The sequence below is a fragment of the Chiloscyllium punctatum genome, chromosome 5 (assembly GCF_047496795.1).
Source record: "Chiloscyllium punctatum isolate Juve2018m chromosome 5, sChiPun1.3, whole genome shotgun sequence".
In the NCBI taxonomy this organism is placed as follows: Eukaryota; Metazoa; Chordata; class Chondrichthyes; order Orectolobiformes; family Hemiscylliidae; genus Chiloscyllium; species Chiloscyllium punctatum.
The window spans coordinates 38,785,526-38,807,858 of NC_092743.1; the positions used below are offsets into that span (position 1 = coordinate 38,785,526).

Here is a 22,333-nt window from a genome sequence, read left to right on the forward strand (position 1 = left end):
TGCTGTAATGTTCTTTGTTCTTCAAATTCAAGAATGGGTATTAAGGATAGTTTATCACTGCCTGAGGTTTTCCAATTAACCGAACCAAAGTCTTATACAACTGAAACATGATTTGCCAGCTCTTGTACTCAATATCACATCCGATGAAGGAAAGCATGCCGAATGCCTTCTTAACCACTCTACTGACCTGCACTGCCACCTTCAGGGACCTGAACACTCAGATCTCACTGCACATCAATTTTCCCCAGGATTTTTCCATTTACTGTATAGTTCGCTCTGAAATTGCATCTTCCAAAATGCATCACCTCGCATTTGTCTGGATTGAACTCCATCTGCCATTTCTATGCCCAACTCTCTGGCAAAACGCAACCACGTCTTTATGGAGCCCAGACCAATAAAACTGTTTTTTCTATTTTGGCTTGAATTGTCCTTCCTCCCAAATTACCTCCTACTTGGTCATTCATGTGCTAACCACAACACATCCTTTCTATAATCCACCGGTAATATCACTTGATGATGTTCTGCCCATTTTCCACTCGTCTGTATATGTGACGGTCCCCATTTCCTCATCGCAGCAACATTGTAACATTCTGGAATACACTCGGATTCTTCTTCTGTGTATGCTTTTTGATATAACTGCTATAGATTTTCAACTTTCTGTTGTAATTCAGCCAATTTCTCTGAGCTAAAAATATCTACTTTGTCCTCCACCTGTTCTTGTTTTTTGTTTTCTGAACCATTTGATGAAACATAGTGTCTGATAATTGATTTTTTAACTTCCTCATCTTTATTATTTAATTTCTCCTCCTGTTTCTATTTGTGGCTTTGTAACCTTGTGATCTTTGTGACTACATAATTCAGAAATGCTGCAAGAATTCAACAGTTGGATTTCAACAGAACAGATGAGCATGTTAAGTAGGGAGATGGGGCCAGTCGGAATCCGCCTACAGGATTGATCAGAATGGATAAGATAACAAATGGCAGAAGGAGCAAAGATAAGGGATGGGCAGCAACAGGTTCACCTTTCAAGAGCCTTACACCAATCCTGCCAACAGGGCATGCGAGACCTTGTGTCATTGAGTCTCCTTCAAGAGACGAATCACCTCAATTTCATTGAAATGGTACACATTGAGGTGTTTGCACAGAGACTGCTACAGGACACGAGACTCACAAACATGTGAAGGTCAAAGCTAAGCAGGTAAAATGAAGCACATAAAGGAAACGCATGGGGAATACTTGAACATTTCAGAAATATGACAGCAATTAAGATTTTGAACTGGAAAATTAATTTGCTTTTAATTTTGTAATTGAGCACAGAAAGGAGCCTCTGAACAATTGGTAGGCCCCCAGCATGCAAATTAGAATACTATTTGGAACAAACTTGAGAGGAATGTCTTATTTGGAATTCAACATCACTTAGAATAAAGAGGATTACTGACTCATGAAGGTATACAAGTGATTAATGAAACTATATAAGGGATAATTTTGCTTGTAATAATGCCTTAAGCCAGATCAAGTCCACTTAGAGAAACTGATTAGAAGCACTTGCGATGGACTATAGAGGGCCCTGATTCATCATATCGCTGTTTGATGATCCACATTTGTTGAAAGGTAGAGAGAGAAGCCAAGATTGAGCCACCAATCCACACTGAATACTTCCTTTCAGGTGGAGCAATGATTTTCATCTTCATTGTGCTTGGAATCAGTGTTGTGATTTCCTTCTGCACTCTATTTGCAAAGCCTGGGTACATGGTGGATCCACCAGATAAGACAACACTAGCATACAGATCCTTCCTGATGTCTATGTCACATTTCATGGTGCTGTGGAAGGCAGCTTCATGGATTCCAGTTGACTCCATTCCTAGAAAGGAAGGTTGGAAGAGAGCCTCTGGACATCTGAAACGTTCATTGCCAATGGTGATGACTTGACCATCTGGTAGCTCGTAGCTTTTCTCTAGAGTTGAAGAGGAGGCAGCTACAGCCATCTCAGACTCAAAGTCAAGAGCCATGTAGCATAGATTCTCTTTGATGTCACGGACAATATCCCTTTCAGCTGTGGTTGTGAATGAGTACCCACGTTCAGTCAGAATCTTTATCAGGTAGTCAGTCAGGTCTCTGCCAGCCAGGTCTAGTCGCAGAATGGCATGGGGCAAGGCATATCCCTCATAAATAGGTACAGTGTGAGTAACACCATCACCAGAGTCCATTACAATACCTGTAGTGCGGCCAGAAGCATACAAGGACAGGACAGCCTGAATGTAGATATACATAGCCGGTGTGTTAAAGGTCTCAAACATAATCTGAGTCATCTTCTCCCGATTAGCTTTAGGATTGAGAGGTGCCTCTGTGAGGAGGACAGGATGTTCCTCTGGGGCAACTTGCAGCTCATTGTAGAAAGTATGGTGCCAGATCTTCTCCATGTCATTCCAGCTGGTCACAATCCCATGCTCAATTGGATACTTCAGGGTCAGAATCCCTCTCTTGTTCTGGGCTTCATCACCAACATAACACTCCTTCTGACCCATTCCCACCATCACTCCCTGTAAAGAAAAAGGTAAAAAAAGGTATACTTAGGAAACAAAGAATTATAGTAACACAAAGTAAACATCTGGACTTAGTCAGCCAGTAAAATCAAAGCCACAAACTGATTTATATACAGACTATTATAAAGTGATAATCAGGACTCTATTAAGAATTTGTTACTCAGTGACATTAGACCTAAATTTCAGAGTCATGGAGACTCCATTGCTTAACAACAATGGTGGAGGGACTTCAGGTCTGGAAATCCTAAACTAACACCTGTCCCGACCACTGTAAGTTAGAGAAACCATCGATCCTCATTTAGAACAGATAATATCTGTAGAACTGCCAATCTGTAAATTATTTAAAGTTAAGGCCTTCAAAAATTGGGTAAATTTCTGTCTGTTGAATAAGTGTTGCAAACCAATTCAAGCAGTTTCAGGATCTATTTCGGTATTTACTAATGAACCTGTTCAGAAATGTTATTACATAACACATGGAATAGATGGGACTTAAATCCAGGTATCCTGGGTCAGAGGTAGGGACACTAACACTGTACCATGAGCACTCACTCAGTAGCTGTTTATTGACATAACGCTAAGTGTTATCATTCTGTCATGATTAATGCTTCCACAGCCTATCACTATAAATATGGAAATTAACACTTTGAATGGAAGCTCAAAGAGATCATTAAGGGATTAACTGCCTTTGAAATGAGATTATAAATATATATGTTTTTTATAAGAATTAAAAACCTGAAGGGACTTAAATTCGTTGAATACCATTTGCTGGAAGTTTTTTTTCTGGAGTAGAATTTGTAATGGATATATATAATTTTATTTTATTTCAGCATGGTTCCTGAGGTCTACTCATTGTGGGTATTGGATGAGTTGGCATTGAAGGATTATTGGTAAAGCATAGCGGACCACAGCATGAAGTAGAATAGGGATATAAGGAGCCAAGAGGATGGGTAGGGAACCGTGAGCTGGCACTAAGTTGATAGAGTACTCGTGAGCTTACAAATATGAGTATGGGGACTGGGCAGGGCTCAGAGTTTGTGATGTTAACGTCTGGAGAGCCTAACTTTTAAAAAAACAATGAAGTCCCAGAGAAAGAGGGTGGTCATTTGAAGCACTTGATAACTCCTGCAGTCACTTCAGGTCAGTGTTTGGGGCAGTGCAGCGAACCATCGCATACTCACTCCCCCAGAATGGGGATTCCACCATCTGGGGCACTTTTTCTGAGATGAGTTAATAACTGGGACATTTTCTGGCTACGGAGCAAACTTTGAAGTTTTTACTAATTACCTACATTTTTTATTGATTCAACATAACAAGTCTTTTTTAAAATTCTTCATTCATGTAATATGGCTGACTAGGCCAGAATTTATTTCACTTTTCTAATTGCTAAGGGGCAGTTTAGAATCAAACCCATTGCTGTTGATCTGGAAAAACAGGCCAAGTAAGGACAACAGACTTTCTTCTCTAAAGAACATTAATGAACCAAATGGCATTCTGGATCACTAATCTAGTAACTTTACATTGCATCACCATCACCCTATGGGACAATGATCTCAATACCTGTGTAAACTTGTGGAGGAAGGGAACATGGTTAATTTTTATAAAGTGTGGGGATTGCCAGCAAGGCCGGCATTTATCACTTATTACCCTAGTTGCTCTGGGAGTGTGGCATTGCAAGTTCTTTCTGAATACCTGCAGCTCAGGTAGTTTTTTTTTGTTCTAACAGTTTGTTACAACTGAGAAGTTTGCAAATCCACTTCAGGATAAGTTAAGTGACAACCACACTGCTGTGCGCCTAGTTTTCCAACTGAGCCAAATTGGGTAAGGCCATGCTCTGCATCCTTGTTATGTCATATATACTATGCACCTTCGTTCCTAGCTTTGTGCCAACTGCAAATCTACCCACTATCACTTCAATCCTCTCATCTAATGAATTAATATATATTGTAAAATATTATAGGCTCAGCATCGATCCCCACTCACCACTTTCAGCCAAGCAGAAAAACAATCCATATTAGTATGTTACCCCATACACTTTGAGCAAAAAAAAATTAAGTGAAACCTTTCCAAATATCTTCTGAAACTCTAAGTACATCGATCTCCTCTATCTACAACCTATTCCGCTCCTTCAAAGAATTCCAATAAATTGGTTAAATATCATTTCTCTTTCACAATACCATACTGTTGCTATCTGATTACCTTGAGTTTTTAACAAAGTCCAGTTATAGCCTATTTAATTATCAATTTTAATACCTTCCCCTTGACGGACAAGCCATCATCTCCTGTTTTATGCCTTTGTCTCTTCTTGAATTGAGGGTTTATACTTATTGATTTTCAATCTGATTAAACCTTTCCATAACCCATCAAATTTCAGAAAATTGACAAGGCATCCAATATCTCATTAGCTACCTCTTGCAAGACCCAAGAATCACAGTATGTCCATGAGGACCAAGACATTTATCAACCAGACTGCCATTGGTTTACTTAGTTTCCCTAAGGATTATAATTTCACAATGTACTCCTCTTCCTTCAACCTCTTGTTTACAGGCATTGCGAGAATGTATTTGTATTGTCAACCGTGAAGAAGCAAAATAATTATTCATTGCATCCACATTTCCTTTTTATTTATTTACTCTCTAGTCTCATCTTCTAGAAGACCAACAGTCACTTTGCTTTCTCTTTCCTTTTTTTGATACCGATAGAAACTCATGCTATCCATTTTTACATTTCTAACTGGCTTCTTCTCATCCTCAGCTCTCATGTGCATAGAGTATCCTTTATATAAGTTTAAACTACAAGAGTTTGATGTACTCTTCTCCCTCTCAACTAGCTCTTAAGTTTAATTATATTATGCTCACTGCTACTTACAACTACTTTGAGTTCGTATCTGGTCAGTTCCATATCATGCTTCTTTAAGAAACTATCTCAAAAGCATTCCACAAACTCCTCATTGAGGCTAATATTATAAATCTAATTTTTCCAATTTTTAATGTCAATTAAAGTCATCCATATTTATTGCCATGTCTTTGTCACAAGCACCCGACATATCTTTTATACTTCTTTCCTATATTGTGTTTACTGTTCAGAGGTCTGTACATAACCCTATTAATAGTTCCCTTCCCCTACCATAACTTATCTCCACCCAAATCAATTTCACATCCTGATTTCCTGAACCAAGGCCATCTCTAGCTATTGGACCAATGCTGTCTTTGATTAACAGTGCTATGCCTCCACCATTATCTGGCTTCCTATTCTTCTTGAATGTTATATACTATTCAATAGGGCTACATGTAAGAAATCACACCAATGCCTCTACTTCCTCAGAAAACTAAGGAAATTCAGCATGGCCACAATGACTCTTAACAATTTTTATAGATGCACAGTAGAAAGCATCCCATCATGATGCATCATAGTATGGCAACCACTCTGTTCAAGACCACAAGAAGTTAGAGAATTGTAAACACAGCCCAGTCCATCCTGAAAACCAGCCTTCCTGCCATTGACTTTGTATATACTTCCTGCTGTCTTGGGAAGACAGATAACAGGATCAAAGACCCCTTCCATCCTGATTCTACTCTCTTCCATCAAGCGAAAGATACAAAAGTTTGAAAACATTACCAACAGATTCAAAAACAGCTTCTTTCCCATTGTAATCAGACCTCTCATATATTAAAGTTGATCTTTCTCTGCACCTTCCCTGTAGCTGTACCACTATATTCTGCATTCTGTTCTATAATCTGATTCTATTACTTTAGAAAGGTACAATTTGTCAAGATAGCACACAAAACAATACTTTTCATTGTCTCGGTACATGAGACAATAATAAGTCAAATCGAATCAACATTCAGACCCAACACTTGTTATCCTGCAACCACATCTCTGGAATGGCTATCAGATTATATTTATTTACTTCAATCTGCATTATGAATGCAATGCATATTCAGAGGCATAGTCTTTAGGTTTTTTTTGGTAACATCTAGTATATTCCTGCTGGTATATTCTTAACATATTTTGCACTTTAATTCTTCCTGAAATTCTTTTAACCTCATGGTCCATATTAATAATTTGCTCCCTACCTTAATTCTATCTCTTGAATTGTTACATTTACCTGAGCTTGATCACTCATCCCTCTTGTTAAGTCTGAGCACTTAGGGTTTTCCTTGATCCTATCAGCCAACAATATCTCATGTCCCCTCCTGGCTCTTCTTAGCCCTTAGCCTTCATGCCTCAGTTTTCTGACACAGTATGTAGACGGGACGGGCCAACAAGGGGAGATGCCGTATTGGATTTGGTACTCGAAAATGAACCTGACCAGGTGTTAAATTTGGAGGTAGGTGAGCACTTTGGTGATAGTGGCCATAATTCAGTTTTATTTACAATAGCAATGGGGAAGGATAGGTCTATACCGCAGGGAGAGAGGTATAACTGGGGGAAATGCAATTATGATGCGATTAGGCAAGAGTTAGGAGGCATAGGATTGGGAAGGAAACTGCAGGGCATAGGGCGCAATTGAAATGTGAAGCTTATTCAAAGACCAGCTACTACAGATCCTTGATAAGTATGTACAGGTCAGGCAGGGAGATAGTTGTCGAGAGAGGGAGCTATGGTTTACTGAAGAGGTTGAAGCTCTTGTCAAGAGGAAGAAGAAGGCTTATGCAAGGATAAGGTGTGAAGGCTCCGTTAGAGGGCTTGAGACCTTTAAGTTAGCCTGAAACGATCTAAGAAGAGGGCTAAGAAGAGCCAGGATGGGACATGAGAAGTTGTTGGCGGATAAGATCAAGGAAAACCCTAACGCCTTCTATAGGCATATCAGGAATAAAAGAATGACTATAATAAGACTAGGGCCAATCAAAGATAGTAGTGGAAAGTTGTGCGTGGAATCTGAGGACATAGGGGAAGCGCTTAATGAATACTTTTCATCAGTAATCACATTGAAAAAGGGCAATGTTAGTGTGAATATGGAGATACAGGCAACAAAATTAGATGGGATTGAGGTTGACAAAGAGGGCATTTTAGCAATTTTGGAAGATCTGAAGATAGTTAAGATGCCTGGGCCGGATGGGATTTATCCTAGGGTTCTCTGGGAAGCCAGGGAGGAGATTGCTGAGTCTTTGGCTTCGATCTTTATGTCATCATTATCAACAGGAATAGTGCCAGAAAACTGGAGGATAGCATATGCTGTTTCCTTATTTAAGAAGGGGAGTCTGGATAACCCTAGTAATTATAGGCCCGTGAGCCTTACTTCAGTTGTAGGTAAGATGTTGGAAAAGGTTATAAGAGATAAGATTTATAATCATCTGGAAGGGGAAAATTGATTAGGGATAATCAACACGGTTTTGTGAAGGGTAGGTCGTGCCTCACTAACCTTGTTGAGTTCTTTGAGAAGGTGACAAGATAAGTGGGTGAAGGTAAAACGGTTGATGTGGAAAATTTGGACTTCAGTAAGGCATTTGATAAGGTTCCACACAGAAGGCTATTGCACAAAATGCAGTTTTGGGATTGAAGGTGATTTAGCGGTTTTGATCAGAAGTTGGCTAGCTGGAAGAAGACAGAGGGTGGTGGTTGATAGGAAATGTTCACCCTGGAGTTCAGTTACCGGTGGTGTGCCACAAAGATCAGTTTTAGGACCACTGCTATTTATCATTTTTATAAATCATCTGGATGTGGGCAGAGAAGGATATGTTAATATATTTGCTGATGACACTAAGGTAGGCAGAGTTGTGGATAGTGCCGAAGGATGTTGTGGGTTACAGAGGGAAATAAATAAGATGCAGAGCTGGGATGAAAAGTGCCAAATGGAGTTTAATGCAGAAAAGTGTGAGGTAGTTCACTTCGTAAAAAGTAACAGGAATGCAGAGAACTGGGCTAATGGTAAAACTTTTGGCAGTGTAGATAGCCAGAGAGATCTTAGTGTCCAGATGCATAAATCTCTGAAAGTTGCCATCCACGTTGATAGGGTTGGTAAGACAGCATATGGTGTGTTGGCGATTATTGGTAGGGGGATTGCATTTCGGAGCCATGAAGTCATGCTTTAGCTGTACAAGACACTGGTAAGGCCACACCTGGAGTATTGAATCAGTTCTGGTCACCGCATTATAGGAAGGATGTGGATGCTTTGGAAAAGGTTCAGAGGGGATTTACTAGGATGTTGCCTGGTATGGAAGAAAGGTCTTATAAGGAAAGGCTGAGGGAACTGAGGCTGTTTTTGTTGGAGAGAAGAAGGTCGAGATGTGACGTAATCAAGACATATAAGACAATCAGAGGGTTAGATAGGGTGGACAGTGAGAGCTTTTTTCATCGGATGGTGAAGGCTAGCAGGAGGAGGTATAGTTTTAAATTGAGGAGTGATAGATTTAGGACAAATATTAGGGGTAGTTTCTTCACTCAGTGAGTAGTAGGGGTGTGGAACAGCCTACCTGCAACAGTAGTAAACTTGCCAATGTTAAGAGCATTAAATGGGCATTGGACATACATATGGTTAATAATGGAATGGTGTAGGTTAGATGGGCATCAGATTATTTTCACAGGTCAGTGCAACATCGAGGGCTGAAGGGCCTGTACTGCGCTGTAACATTCTGTGTTCTCTGTTCTATGTTCACTCTCTACTTCCCTAGTTATGTGGCTCATGAGAACACCAGTGCCAACAAGATTCAGGTGTAGACCATTCTGGGGCAGTACTGGGGCTGTGCCACACAAACCAGATCCCATCTCTTGATCCACGCATTCACTTTTATAATTTTGTACATTCTGTATGAATTTGTATATGATTTAGGTAGTAATTCAAAGATTTTTTTATTATCTTTGAGATTGTGCTTTTTAATTTAGCACCTAATCCTCATACTCCTTCAGCAGAACTTCCTTCTTCATCCTACCTATGTCACTGGTACAAATGTTGACCATGACCACGGATCCTCCCTTTCCCACTCCAAGTTATTCTTGTGCCCAGAGCAGATATCCCAAACCCTGGGAATGAGCAGATAACACAGTTATTTAAACTTGTAACCTTTGTTGCAAAGAATAGTGTCACTTGTGAAGTGTGTCTGATTGACATATATATAACATTTAGAGACTGGGTCTTAATTAAGAGGCTTAAGGCTGTTGGTTACTTTTGTGGAAAACTAAGCGTGGGAGATTTGTTATAACCAAAGCAGCCATCTTGTCACATATTAAAAGCCTGGAAACCATTTTAAATTTCATATTAGTGTCTGCTTGTTAAGCTTGTACATTCCCAGGCTCAGTGAGGTGGTTGACCTTGCAGTTGTACTATCACATGGCAGTGAAACTCTTTACCAGCACGGCAACGTTCTTCTTTACAAGATCCTATTGTAATACGAACACTTGCTTGTCAGCTAGCATTGTCCAGACACTATGTGACTGGGGCTAGTGACTGGGCAAAGTGCCTACTTACTCATTACACTGCAATTAACAGTTTGTTATTGTTAAATAATTGTAACCTATATAATCACGCAATTCTCTGTATCTCGTTGGAGAGACTTGTGACCATTAGGTTGACTTGTGTCTCCCCGTGAGCTCAAGAATAAACAGTCAATAACTCAAGGTTTGTGTGGCATTATTCATTGTTCCCTTAAATTGAACTGCTACGAGCAAGTCACCCACTGCATAATTCATTTCATCCCCAACACTAAGTCAGACAGTCCTTCAACAATGATCTAATCCAGGAATTGCCTAGGAAGCAAGGAACCTCTCAAATATCATTGGAAGATTTTTCATACCGAGGAGATTTATGGTAGGTACGGTAAACATTGAAGGCAATTAGCTTGGTTTGGGTTCAGGAATTAATTTAACTTAAGAAACTTCAATATTCAAAGCTAGTTTTAAGGCAGTTGAAGGAGACCTGACTAGGGTCAAAAGCTAGTATGTCCTCTCTCCTAGAAAGGAGTTTTTCCAATTAAGAGAATAAGTTACCTCAGTCGGGAAAAGTCCCATCTTCATATTGAGGATACCCTCTATCATGTTGTGTTTAGCACTACCAAAATGTGAAATAGAATAAATTTCCAGAAGATTTAGCATCTCAAGATTGGCACCCATGAAGCTACCAGCAGGTGTAGAATTGTACTGCAATACAATCTGCAATTTCTTAGCATACCTTATCCCCTATTCTGTTGTTACCACAAAGTCAGGGGATCAACCCTGCTTTAATGAAAATTGTGGGAGGGTCTGTCAGGAAGAGTATAAGGTCTCCTTGAAAATGAAATGTTATCAGTGAAGCTACAACACGGAGCTACTTGTATGCAAAACAGTATAAGTATCAAGTGTTAGACATGACTAAGCAATTCCATAACTAACAGATCAACTGTAAGCTCTGCAATCCTGTCGCATCCAGTTCTGAATAATTGTGGACAAATAAACAACAGTCAGGAGCAAGCAGTTCCTCAAGTATGCCCATCTTCAATAATAAAGGAGCCCAGAATATCACTACAAAATGCAAGGCTGAAGCATTTGAAATAATCTGGCTGGAGGTCACCAGCATCACAAATGTCAGCCTTCAGCCCATGGTTCAAATATGGATAAAAGAACTGAACTGAACTGAAGAGGGAAGGTAAGAGTGACTGTCCTTGGCATCAAGGCCCCATTTGACTAGGTGTGGCATCAAGGAACCCTTGCAACATTAAAGCCAGTAGAAATCAGAAGGAAAATTGTCCCGTGCTCGGAGCCATAACTAACCGTATGAAATGTTGGCAATCAATCATCTCATCTCAGAACATCTCTGCAGGAGTTACTCAGGGTAATGTCCTGGGCCCAACCATTTTCAACTGCTTCATCAATGACCTGTCTCCATCATGAGGTCTGAAGTGGGGATATTTGTTAACAATTGTACGATGTTCAACACCATTCATTATTCCTCAGATACTGAAGTGGTCCAGATGGACTTAGACATTATCCAAGTTAAGATTACCAAGTGGCAAGTAACATTTGTAATACACAAGTGCCAGGGAATGACTATTTCCAATAGAAAAGAATCTAGCAATTGTCCATTGATATTTAATGGTATTATCATCACTGAATCTCTCACCATCGAAATCCTCATGGATACCATTAAGCAAAAACTGAACTAGACTAATCATACAAATATTGCTGATACAAGAGCAGTTCTGAGGCTATGCATCGTGCAGTGATTAGCTCACCTCATGACTCCCCAAAGCATGTCTACTATCCACAAGCCACAAGTCAAGAGTGTAATGGAGTATTCTCCATTTGCAGTTCCAACAATATTCAAGAAGCTTGACACCATCCAAGACAAAGCAGCCTGCTTGATTGACACCACTTCCTCAACATTCACTTCCTGCACCACTGATGCACCTTTCAAACTAATGACCACTGCCACCAAGAAGGACAAGAGCAACAGATATGAGAATACCACTACCTGCAAGTTCCCATCCAACCCACTCATCATTCTGATCTGAAAATAGCTCACTGTTCTTTCAGTATTGCTGGGCTGAAATCCTGAATTCCTTCCCTAAATCTACAGTGATTGCAGTGTATCAATTCAAGAAGGCAGCTCAGTACCACATTTTAAGAACAATTAGGGATGGGGGAAATATGCCAGCCTAGCCAGCAAAGCCACAACCCATATTAGAAAGAATTTTTAAAAGTGAAAAAATAATGATGTGAAAACTTGAGAGAGGAGGAAAAATCAGCAAGTATATCATGTTAATACATTAAAGAGACATCATGACAGGGATGATAGTCTAGACAAAAGTGTATATGTGGTATGTGAATGAAATAGGGAATGAAATGAAAATAGTATCAGTACAATTGGAGAATTAATCATAATTTGAAAACTGACCAGTTAATCCTCTATAATCAGATTGAATAATAATACGAAAAATTTAAAACATTAGGTAGCATGATAATTTAACTTCCAGAAAGCTATCAAAGTAGCTATAACAGAATCATAAATCAATTTGTGTAAATAGTTCAAAAAAACATTTTTGGTTGTTTATTATATTCATATAAGGGATGTGTTAGGTATAAAACAAGATTTTTACAATCTCAACCCAGAGAAATTAGCCCAAGTGAAGAAGAGACTAAGTTTCTATAAACAATCTAGATTACTGAACTGAGTCATAGATGGAGCTGACCTATTGTAATGGTGCCAAAATCTGATGGTCACAAAGTTATTGCATTGATTATCACAAAATCAACAATATATCAAAAGTAGACTCAGATTCAATTTCAAGATTGGAGGACTGCATTGAAAGCCTTTGTATGATTCATCATTTCAAAGGGTGGCATGATGGCTCAGTGGTTAACACTGCTACCTCACAGCACCTGGGTTTGGTTCCAGCCTTGGATAACTGTCTGTGTGGAGTTTGCATGTTCTGCCCATATCTGTGTGCGTTTGCTGTGGTTTCCTCCTACAGTCCAAAGATGTGCAGTTAGGTGAATTGGCCAAGCTAAATTGTCCATAGTGTTCAGGGATGCGTAGGGCACATTAGTCAGGAATAAATGTAGTGTAGTAGAGAAGTGGAATGGGTCTGGGTGGTTCATTCTTTAGAGGAGCAGTGTGGACTTGTTGGGCTGAAAGGCCTGTTTCTACACTGGAGGAATTCTATGATTCTATAATTGACTCACTGAAAGGATATTAGCACGTTCCATTGATTGAGAGAAATATTAGCATTTGTAACCTGGATGGAATTTTCAATGCAAAATCATGCTACTTGTCATGAAAAATATACCATCAACATTCCAATGATTAAACAATAAAGTCATTGAGGGGCTATGTAATTGCATCATTTACATTGACAGTTTGGTTGTGTTCAGCCACTACCTTGAAAGAACATTTAGATCACTTGAATGAACTATTTAATCATCTACAAAGAGCTAGTTTGGTTATAAATCTGGGTAAAAATGACTTATTTGGCTTCCATAGTGATACAACACCATTTAGGACCTAGAGAGGTAAAAATAAAAACTATTTTGGGTGTTCTCATGCCTAGGACAAAATGTGAACATTTGCAACATATTGCCATGTGTGGATTTTATTGGACATTTGTTCCAAGCTCCCACAAGATATTGGCTTAGAGACATAGAGATGTACAACACGGAAACAGACCCTTCGCTCCAACTCGTCCATGCCGATCAGATAACCGAACCTAATCTAATCCCATTTGTCAGCTCTTGGCCCATATACCCCCAAACTCTTCCTATTCATACACCCATCCAGATGCCTTTTAAATGTTGTAATGGTACCAGCCTCTACCACTTCGTCTGGCAGCTCATTCCAAACACACACTACCCTCTGCATGAAAATGTTGCCCCTTAGGTCCCTTTCAAACCTTTCCCCTCTCACCCTAAACCTATGCCCTCTAGTTCTGGACTCCCCTACTCCAGGGAAAAGATCTTGTCTATTTATCCAATCCATGCCCCTCGTGATTTTGTAAATCTCTATAAGGTCACCCCTCAGCCTCTGACACTCCAAGGATAACAGCCCCAGCCTGTTCAGCCTCTCCCAATAGCTCAAATCCTCCAAAACTGGCAACATCCTTGTAAATCTTTTCACAATACCCCTCTGCTTCATTGACAAATTTGTTAAAGAAAGACAGTGAACGTGAATAGTTGCAAAAACAGAATTTTTTTGACAGTTGAAACCTGTGCTGGAAACCACACAGTTTTAGCAGTAGCAAATTATAAAAAAGACTTCTAAACAGGTTGTGACACCAGCAACATCAGCGTGGGTGCTGTTTTAGAACAAGATTGCAAAATGGTGATTGAATGGTCTGTTCGTTGTTTTGAAGAAATTGAATGCACGCATTCAATGGTAAAGAAAGCTACATTGTCTCATCAGTTTGAAGTCTACATCACTAACACACTAAAGAAACTGTTATTTTATACAGACTACAATTCTTTGTTTTATTTTTGGAGAATTTCGAGACAAGATCCTTCAGTTGTTTTGATGGAGTTTCATCCTCTAGGTGTTTGAATTAAAAATAATTAAAGTTCTTGGAAGAAATAACATTATAGCTGATACCAACTGCTATGATCCAAACAGTCTTAAGTCAAATATGGCTGCCATGTAGTTCATTGTATGTTTAATGTGATCATATTATTACTGTTAATTTAGTAGTAATATAGTATTACAAGTTTTTTTTAATGGGAAATTATGAAATTGCCTCTTATGGATACACGTATATTATTTTGTGGAAAGTGTGTTGAAAGGTGGATTATTTTTATTCATTCATGAGATTTGAGCATCGCTGGTTGAGCCAACATTTATTGCCCATCCTTGGCTGCCCTTGAGAAGGTGATGGTGGGCCGTTTGCCTGAACCATTGCAGTTCTTTTGCTATAGATAGTCCTATAGTGATATGAGGTGTTGGTTACTTTTGTGAAGGGTATCTGTAAAAACAAACACTTAGGCAGACAGTTCTTCCAAAATAGTGACCTGATCAAGTATGCATTGGAAGTTCAAGGTAACTCTGGAGCATTATGGAAAATTATTAATGTGCTTGTTTACGATTGGTAAGATGAACATCGAAGACCACTTTGTTTTGGTTTAGGATAAAATCAATGTTTTAGTTTAAGAAACCTAGAGATTAGGGTATTTTGGAGGTGACCTGGCTGGTGTCAGGAGAAAGTACAATCTCTTTCCTAGAAAGAGCCCAAATAACGGATTAACTCATCTCAGTAGAAAAGGTTTGTTTTTGCAACTTCCAGGTCAAGACGGTAAGGTTACAAATAAACAGGTTATTAGAAGCTGAGAAAGTCTAAGCTCTCAGTTTGGGAGTGAATTTTGGAGTAGACTCCTCCATCCACAAGATAGCAATAGGGAGAATCAGTTAAATCAAATACAAAGATTTGGCACAGAGGTGGACTTCAATCACTGTAAAATGACGGTGTTGTGGAATGGGTTGAAATTTGGTGCAGAATTTTACCAGAAATCAGCTAAGTACCATTTTCACTGCGTTACCCTTCATGAGAAGTAATGTGTTTGCTCACACTGCCATCCCAAATTTTCCTCTATGGCATCCTGTTTGTCAATTAGCAGGCCAATTCTCTCACTGGCCATAAGCAGAAGTATTTGCCATTGACCCAGAAATCATGGGATGCCTGGAGTTGGTACCATTTTTGACCCCAGCTATGCACCCAGTCAAGAATTGGCAGTCGGGAGCTGCCCTTCACTATCAGTATATTGGCACAACAGCCACAGATCAACACTTCCCACATCACATGTGTAGCAAGCTAACAGTTCTTTACACCTCCAAGTACATATTCCATCTATCACTGTTTGAACCCCGTAAACACCGAGACACACAGCTTACCTGTCCTACGCCACATTCCATGCTACAAACCTCTAAGTCATTGTTACTGTTTACCCAATGTCCTCTGTAGCTCAGTATCTCACCATTATTCAATATGAGTTCATCACATACAGGAAACCCTTCAAACCCTTAAAACCAGTTACTTTTAGTCACCAGCAGCAAAAGCAAAATAAAACAGAGGCCACAATGGTCTCTTTGAATACTGTCTAGAACTAAAGCACAAAAACGGTGCAATTACTTGCTCAGAGGAGACTCTCAACCACCATTTGTGGAAAAGATGTAGAGCAACAAATCCACAAGGAAAGTACAGAGGTACAATCATCATCGAATAGTTATAGCAGGGGACTTTAATAAACCAAATACAGACTGGGAGAGCAATAACGTAAAGAACAATGAAGTGGAAAGTGATGGGTTTCAGGAGGATCCAGAGACATACAGCATACATGAAGCATACAGACAGATGGGAAAAAAAAAGGGATTCATTTTGATCATGAAAATGAGAAGGGATCGTATAAGCTAATGGCACATTAGTGCAGGAACAGAGTACTATGAGCACACAAACACAAATCTTTGAATGAATAGGGAAAGATGTTTTAAAACGAACAGAACAAGATTTCAGGCTTTAAAAATAGTAATTGCAGTGTTTAATTATTCAACTGTTTGACGTCTGATCGTGTGTGTCTGGTGACTCCTTGCTTCTATGTATTGTTAGTCAAGATAAGATGTGATTTCTCAAAAACTAAAAGTAACCTGAAATCTCATGACTCCAGACACTTTAAATCTTCTGTTTTGATAAAGAAACAGGTGCCATATTTTCATATCAATGAGACATAAAACATAACAGACTAGAGCAGAAGACATTAAGCCATAACATTGTGTAATTATTGATTAAGCTTCAGTAGGAGTATTGTGTCCAATTCTGAGATGCACATTTGAGGATTGATTTCACATCATTGGAGATGGTACAATTGAGATTTACTAAAATAATGCCAAGGATGAAGACTTTAGTTATGCAGAGGAGCAAGAAAAACTAGAGTGGTTTCTATGTTTTGCTTGGAACAGAGAAGGTTATGGTGGTTGGACAGATTTAATAGAGATACTCAAAATTGTGAGAAGTCTTTTTAAAAATTGACAGGGAGAAACTCATTGTAATGAGAGGAAACCTATTTAGAATAGTTGGCACAGACATGACATGTGGGAACCATTTTCTTTTAAACATCAATGATTGTAACCTGGAATGTATTATCCAAATGAAAGGCAACAGCAATTAATTAGGAAGATTCAAAAATGAATTCAGTAAATTGCTGAATGAAAAGAAAAATAATATAGGGCTATGGGGAAAGAGAAATAGAGGGCCCACCTGTCCCCTATATACAGCTCCTTGCTGATTTTTAGCTTGTATCTCGACTCAGTGTCAACTCATACCAACACATTCCCCCAGCAACCAGCTTTTGCCCTGCTCCTCTCTATTCTGGATTAGTGGTGCTGGAAGAGCACAGCAGTTCAGGCAGCATCCAATGAGCAGCGAAATCGACATTTCGGGCAAAAGCCCTTCATCAGGAATAAAGGCAGTGAGCCTGAAGCGTGGAGAGATAAGCTAGAGGAGGGTGGGGGTGGGGAGAGAATAGCATAGAGTACAATGGGTGAGTGGGGGAGGAGATGAAGGTGATAGTTTAAGAAACCTAGAGATTAGGGTATTTTGGAGGTGACCTGGCTGGTGTCAGGAGAAAGTACAATCTCTTTCCTAGAAAGAGCCCAAATAACGGATTAACTCATCTCAGTAGAAAAGGTTTGTTTTTGCAACTTCCAGGTCAAGACGGTAAGGTTACAAATAAACAGGTTATTAGAAGCTGAGAAAGTCTAAGCTCTCAGTTTGGGAGTGAATTTTGGAGTAGACTCCTCCATCCACAAGATAGCAATAGGGAGAATCAGTTAAATCAAATACAAAGATTTGGCACAGAGGTGGACTTCAATCACTGTAAAATGACGGTGTTGTGGAATGGGTTGAAATTTGGTGCAGAATTTTACCAGAAATCAGCTAAGTACTCCTTCACTGCCGCACCCTCACCACCAGATGCCTGGAGGAAGAACGCCTCATCTTCCGCCTCGGAACACTTCAACCCCAGGGCATCAATGTGGACTTCAACAGCTTCCCCATTTCCCCTTCCCCCACCTTATCCTAGTTTCAAACTTCCAGTTCAGCACTGTCCTCTTGACTTGTCCGGACTTGTCCGACCTGCCTAGCTCCTTTTCCATCTATCCACTCCACCCTCCCCTCCCTGACCTATCACCTTCATCTCCTCCCCCACTCACCCATTGTACTCTATGCTACTCTCTCCCCACCCCCACCCTCCTCTAGCTTATCTCTCCACGCTTCAGGCTCACTGCCTTTATTCCTGATGAAGGGCTTTTGCCCGAAATGTCGATTTCGCTGCTCGTTGGATGCTGCCTGAACTGCTGTGCTCTTCCAGCACCACTAATCCAGAATTTGGTTTCCAGCATCTGCAGTTATTGTTTTTACCTGCTCCCCTCTATGCCAACTCAGCTAATATCTACCATGGGAAAACCTTAGAAACTATGATGGTATAGTTAATGTTGATGATGTTTTGCTTAAAAGAAAGTAGATTGAAATTCCTTCAACCAATCTCTTCTGAGATAGAATATAAATATTCTATGGTGGGAGAAGTGAAATTGACAAAGCAGCACTCAGTAAGCACAGAACAAGTAGACACGCCCAAAACAAACACTTAGAAACCACAGGACAGTACAACACAGCTGTGTCCAAGTCAATGTTGTTCGAGCTGTGGATCTAACAGTAGTAAAGCAAGAATTTGATGAGCGATCTCCCCACGTATTGTGCCTAACTTTCTCTACCCGACCGTCTTTCTCCTGGCTAGAACAGGTTCGTGACAGAAGTTCTGACTCAAGGTGAATCACGCGTGGGCCAAATTAAGGTTTGTTGCAAAATTTCAGGTAATTAATTTAGCACAGGTGACGACTTCCATCAGCCCAGTCCACACTATTCAGTACCGAATTACCAGCTGCCCGTTAACATACTTTCCCACTAGATGACCTCTACAGGCCCAGACATGGCAGCTTAAAAGTCAGTTAACAATTTAGGAGCCAAGTGCTCACCTCCACAAGCCAGAGTTACGACTCACATTCCAAACTGCAGCAGCAGCCGGCTGCCAATTAGTTACATTTGAAAATGAATTTAGCCGCTTGCCAGACTACCTCCACAGGCCGGGCCCTGGCAGCAATTTAGGAGACCAGTGCCCACCTCCACACGCCAGGGTCACTACTCAATTTCCAAATTGCAGTAGCTGAAGTCAATTCGCCGCAGATCAGAATTGTGGCCACCCTGCACAGTCACCCAGCCTTTCTCTGGTCTGACCCCTGGGCAGGGCTGGCTGCCAGGTACCAACTGGGTTAAATTTAAAATGTGAGGTTCGCTTACCCTGTTGAGAGGAAAAAAAAGGGCCTGCCAACTAACACCAAACTGTCAGAGAAATTTGCTCAATAGGTTAGAGATCACAAAACACATCTCAAAGTGAAATTGACAAACAGTTTATTGCAAGCAATATCGCTGGAAGAGAAAACAGACCAGCTGACACAGAACTGACTGTCTGTACAGGTAGATCCGATTTCTCTTCCCAGAGATAAGGATGAGACCAGTTTTATAATAATGCTGCACAATGACACTGATTAAGAAATGGGAAACTACAATGTCTCTGGAAATGGAGTAATTTAGTTACTAGGATGCTAATTGGAAAACAAATATCGGATGAATGTCATGTTCCTTCATATAATGCAACATCCTGACAGTATCTATGGTTCCATTCCTCTTCACAGGGAGGTGTTAATGTCTCCTCTGAAGTGGTGAGGTGCTTCCATTGTCCTGTTCCTGGAGCATGTCCTTTGCTGGTGCTTTTCTGTCCTGCTCTTTGTGTGGCTTTGGTATTGCTGGGTTGTGAAACTGCCCTTGGGGCTTTGAAATATCTGTGGTGCTCTGTCATTGTCCATGGGAGCTTAAAATGTATTCCCTTGTCTGTGTCCTGTCTGATTCGGCTTGTGAGCTGCTTGGGAATTCTGGGTGTTCTGGTACAGTTTGGCCAATTTTGCTTCTGTGGGCCTAGCATGGGTTAGCAAATCTTTTCCCACAGTTGCTTAACAGCTTTGAAAGTGATACTTGGCAGTTCTTTGGCAGATTTGACAGTTCCAATATTTTATCTATTTTAAATCTCTCCATGACATCTTACACTTCCTTTGTCCCAACATTGGCAACTTTCTCTTTGAGGCACCAATTATCTCTATCCTTTTCACCACACACCCATAATTTTGACAAATATCTTACATACACCTCCTAATATTTCTTTTGGCTCAGCATTAATGGTGAGCTTCTAATTTTTGAATATTATACTTCCTTCAGTGTTTATTCATAAACATGAAATACTTAAGCACAAAAGATGGAGAGAGAAAAAGAGGGAAAAGAGGTCCAGAGAAACAAAACCATTGAGATTTTGATAGGAGTCTCTACATGTATTGTTTAGCATGCAGTTTGCTTTCTTGAAGAGCTTACAAGATGATACCTGTTAGTAAATTGAAGGCCTTTCATAAAAATAAGCTGAGTTAAAAAAGGAGTCTATTAAACACTGACCTCATGTCGAAGCTTCCCCACGATGGAAGGGAACACTGCTCTAGGAGAATCATCCCCTGCAAACCCAGCCTTACACATCCCAGACCCATTATCCACAACCAGAGCAGCAATCTCCTCATCCACCATGGCTCAGAACCTACTGGAAATTACTGGAGATGAAGAGAGAGAGAAAAAAGCATTTCAACACATAAAGAAAATAGTAACTATTTTATATCACCTACGCACTAACCTTTTAAAACTAAAATTCAATGTTAAGCAGCTTAAATGATGGTTTCGCATTTATTGCTCCCCCCTTAATCCTACCTAAGTCATCAGCTCATTGACATCACATAAGATAGGGACAAGTTTTGGAAGGCTATTGTGGTTAGGGGGAGGGGCTGATAGAGAAGGTGGTCAAGTTAAAATGCAATATAAAATTTCATTTTTAGAAAGCTTCTTTGAATTGACATGTGTGTCTAAATAATTTCGCAAAAAATTCCCTCTTAGATTATACCTTTCAACTGTTTTGTGGGCAAATTTTTGTTATACTGGAAATGACCTCCCTTTATCAGTACATGGCATTCAGCCAAACTGGATAAGGGTGTGGAGTCAAAGATCAAATATGGTTGTTGGAGATTCTGGGGAAGAGAATGTGTCAGGGAGTTGGAGACTGGGGTCGGGAAGTCAGATTGTAGGCTGTGTTAAGAGGTAAGCTTGGTAGTTGGGAGTAGGTATTACTGCTCCCTCTGGGCTATGAACAGTGACATAAAAATATTTACTTCTTGGATTTATCCCTGATGTACCCTTTCATACTTGTCTTCCCTCCTGAGAGAGAAGAGGACGACATTCCTGCCTTGATCCCTTGTTGAAATTTCTGTCACATTTCTGATATCTCTATGTATGTTCCATTACTTCTTTAAAACAATTCATGGTATGTGGACAATGCAAGCAAATCCAACATCTGTCCCCTTGAACTGAATGGCTAGCTTGGGCATTTCAGAGGATGATTAAGAGTCAACCACATTGGGACTGGGTTTAAAGTCACATGTAGGCCAGACAGGATAAGGATGGCAGACAGATTTCCTTTCCTAATATACTTTAGTGAAGGTGATGGGTTTTTATATCAATCATTTATATGTTTGTGGTCACCATTACAGAGATTAGCATTCGATTCCAGATTTATTGCTTGTGTTTCAACTCCAGTCATTTTGTGATGTGGCTTGATCTCCTACTCACAGAGCACTGGCATCTGGATTTCCAGACCAGTGACAATACACTACACTGCCATCTGCCCTTTATTCATAGCACACATTACTTCTTCAAAGAACTCCAATAAATTGATTAAACAAGATTTTCCTTTCAACAAACCATCTTAACGCAGCCTGATGATCTTGTATTTTTCTAAAATCCCGACTATAATACCTATTATAGCTTCTAATATTTTCCCTATGACTGCAAGGATGTTGCCAGAGTTTATAGTTTAAGTTATAGGGAGAGGCTGAAAAGGCTGGGAGTATTTTCCCTGAAGCATCAGAAGCTGAGGGGCGATCTTATAGAGGTTTAGTAAATAAGGGGCATGGATAGGGTGACTAGCCAATTTTTTTTCCCCAGGTTAGGGAAGAACAAAACTAGCGGGCATAGATTTAAGGTGAGAGGACAAAGATACAAAAGGAACGTAACGGACAACATTTTCACATGGAGCGTGGTGCATGTATGGAATGAGCTGCCAGAGGAAGTAGTGGAGGCTGGTACAATTACAGCATTTAAAAGGCATCTGGATGGGTATATGAATAGAAAGGGGTTAGAGGAATATGGGCTGACAAATGGGACTAGATTAGGTTAGGATATCTGGTCAGCATGGACGAGTTGGACTGA

The 22,333-nt window shown here is 40.0% G+C and overlaps 2 protein-coding genes across 2 annotated transcripts in view; one reads left to right on the top strand and one right to left on the bottom strand.

Annotated features, from left to right (window-relative positions):
* Positions 1-22,333, top strand: part of LOC140476999 (actin, cytoplasmic type 5-like) — a 71,089-nt gene that overhangs the window by 35,271 nt on the left and 13,485 nt on the right. The gene's annotated exons all lie outside the window — the stretch shown is intronic.
* Positions 1,536-20,613, bottom strand: LOC140476998 (actin, cytoplasmic 2-like). Its single transcript, XM_072570063.1, has 2 exons — positions 20,480-20,613; positions 1,536-2,540 (listed from the first exon to the last, which is right to left on the bottom strand). The coding sequence occupies exons 1-2, from the start codon at positions 20,603-20,605 to the stop codon at positions 1,536-1,538; spliced, it is 1,131 nt and encodes a 376-aa protein (XP_072426164.1). The 5' UTR covers positions 20,606-20,613.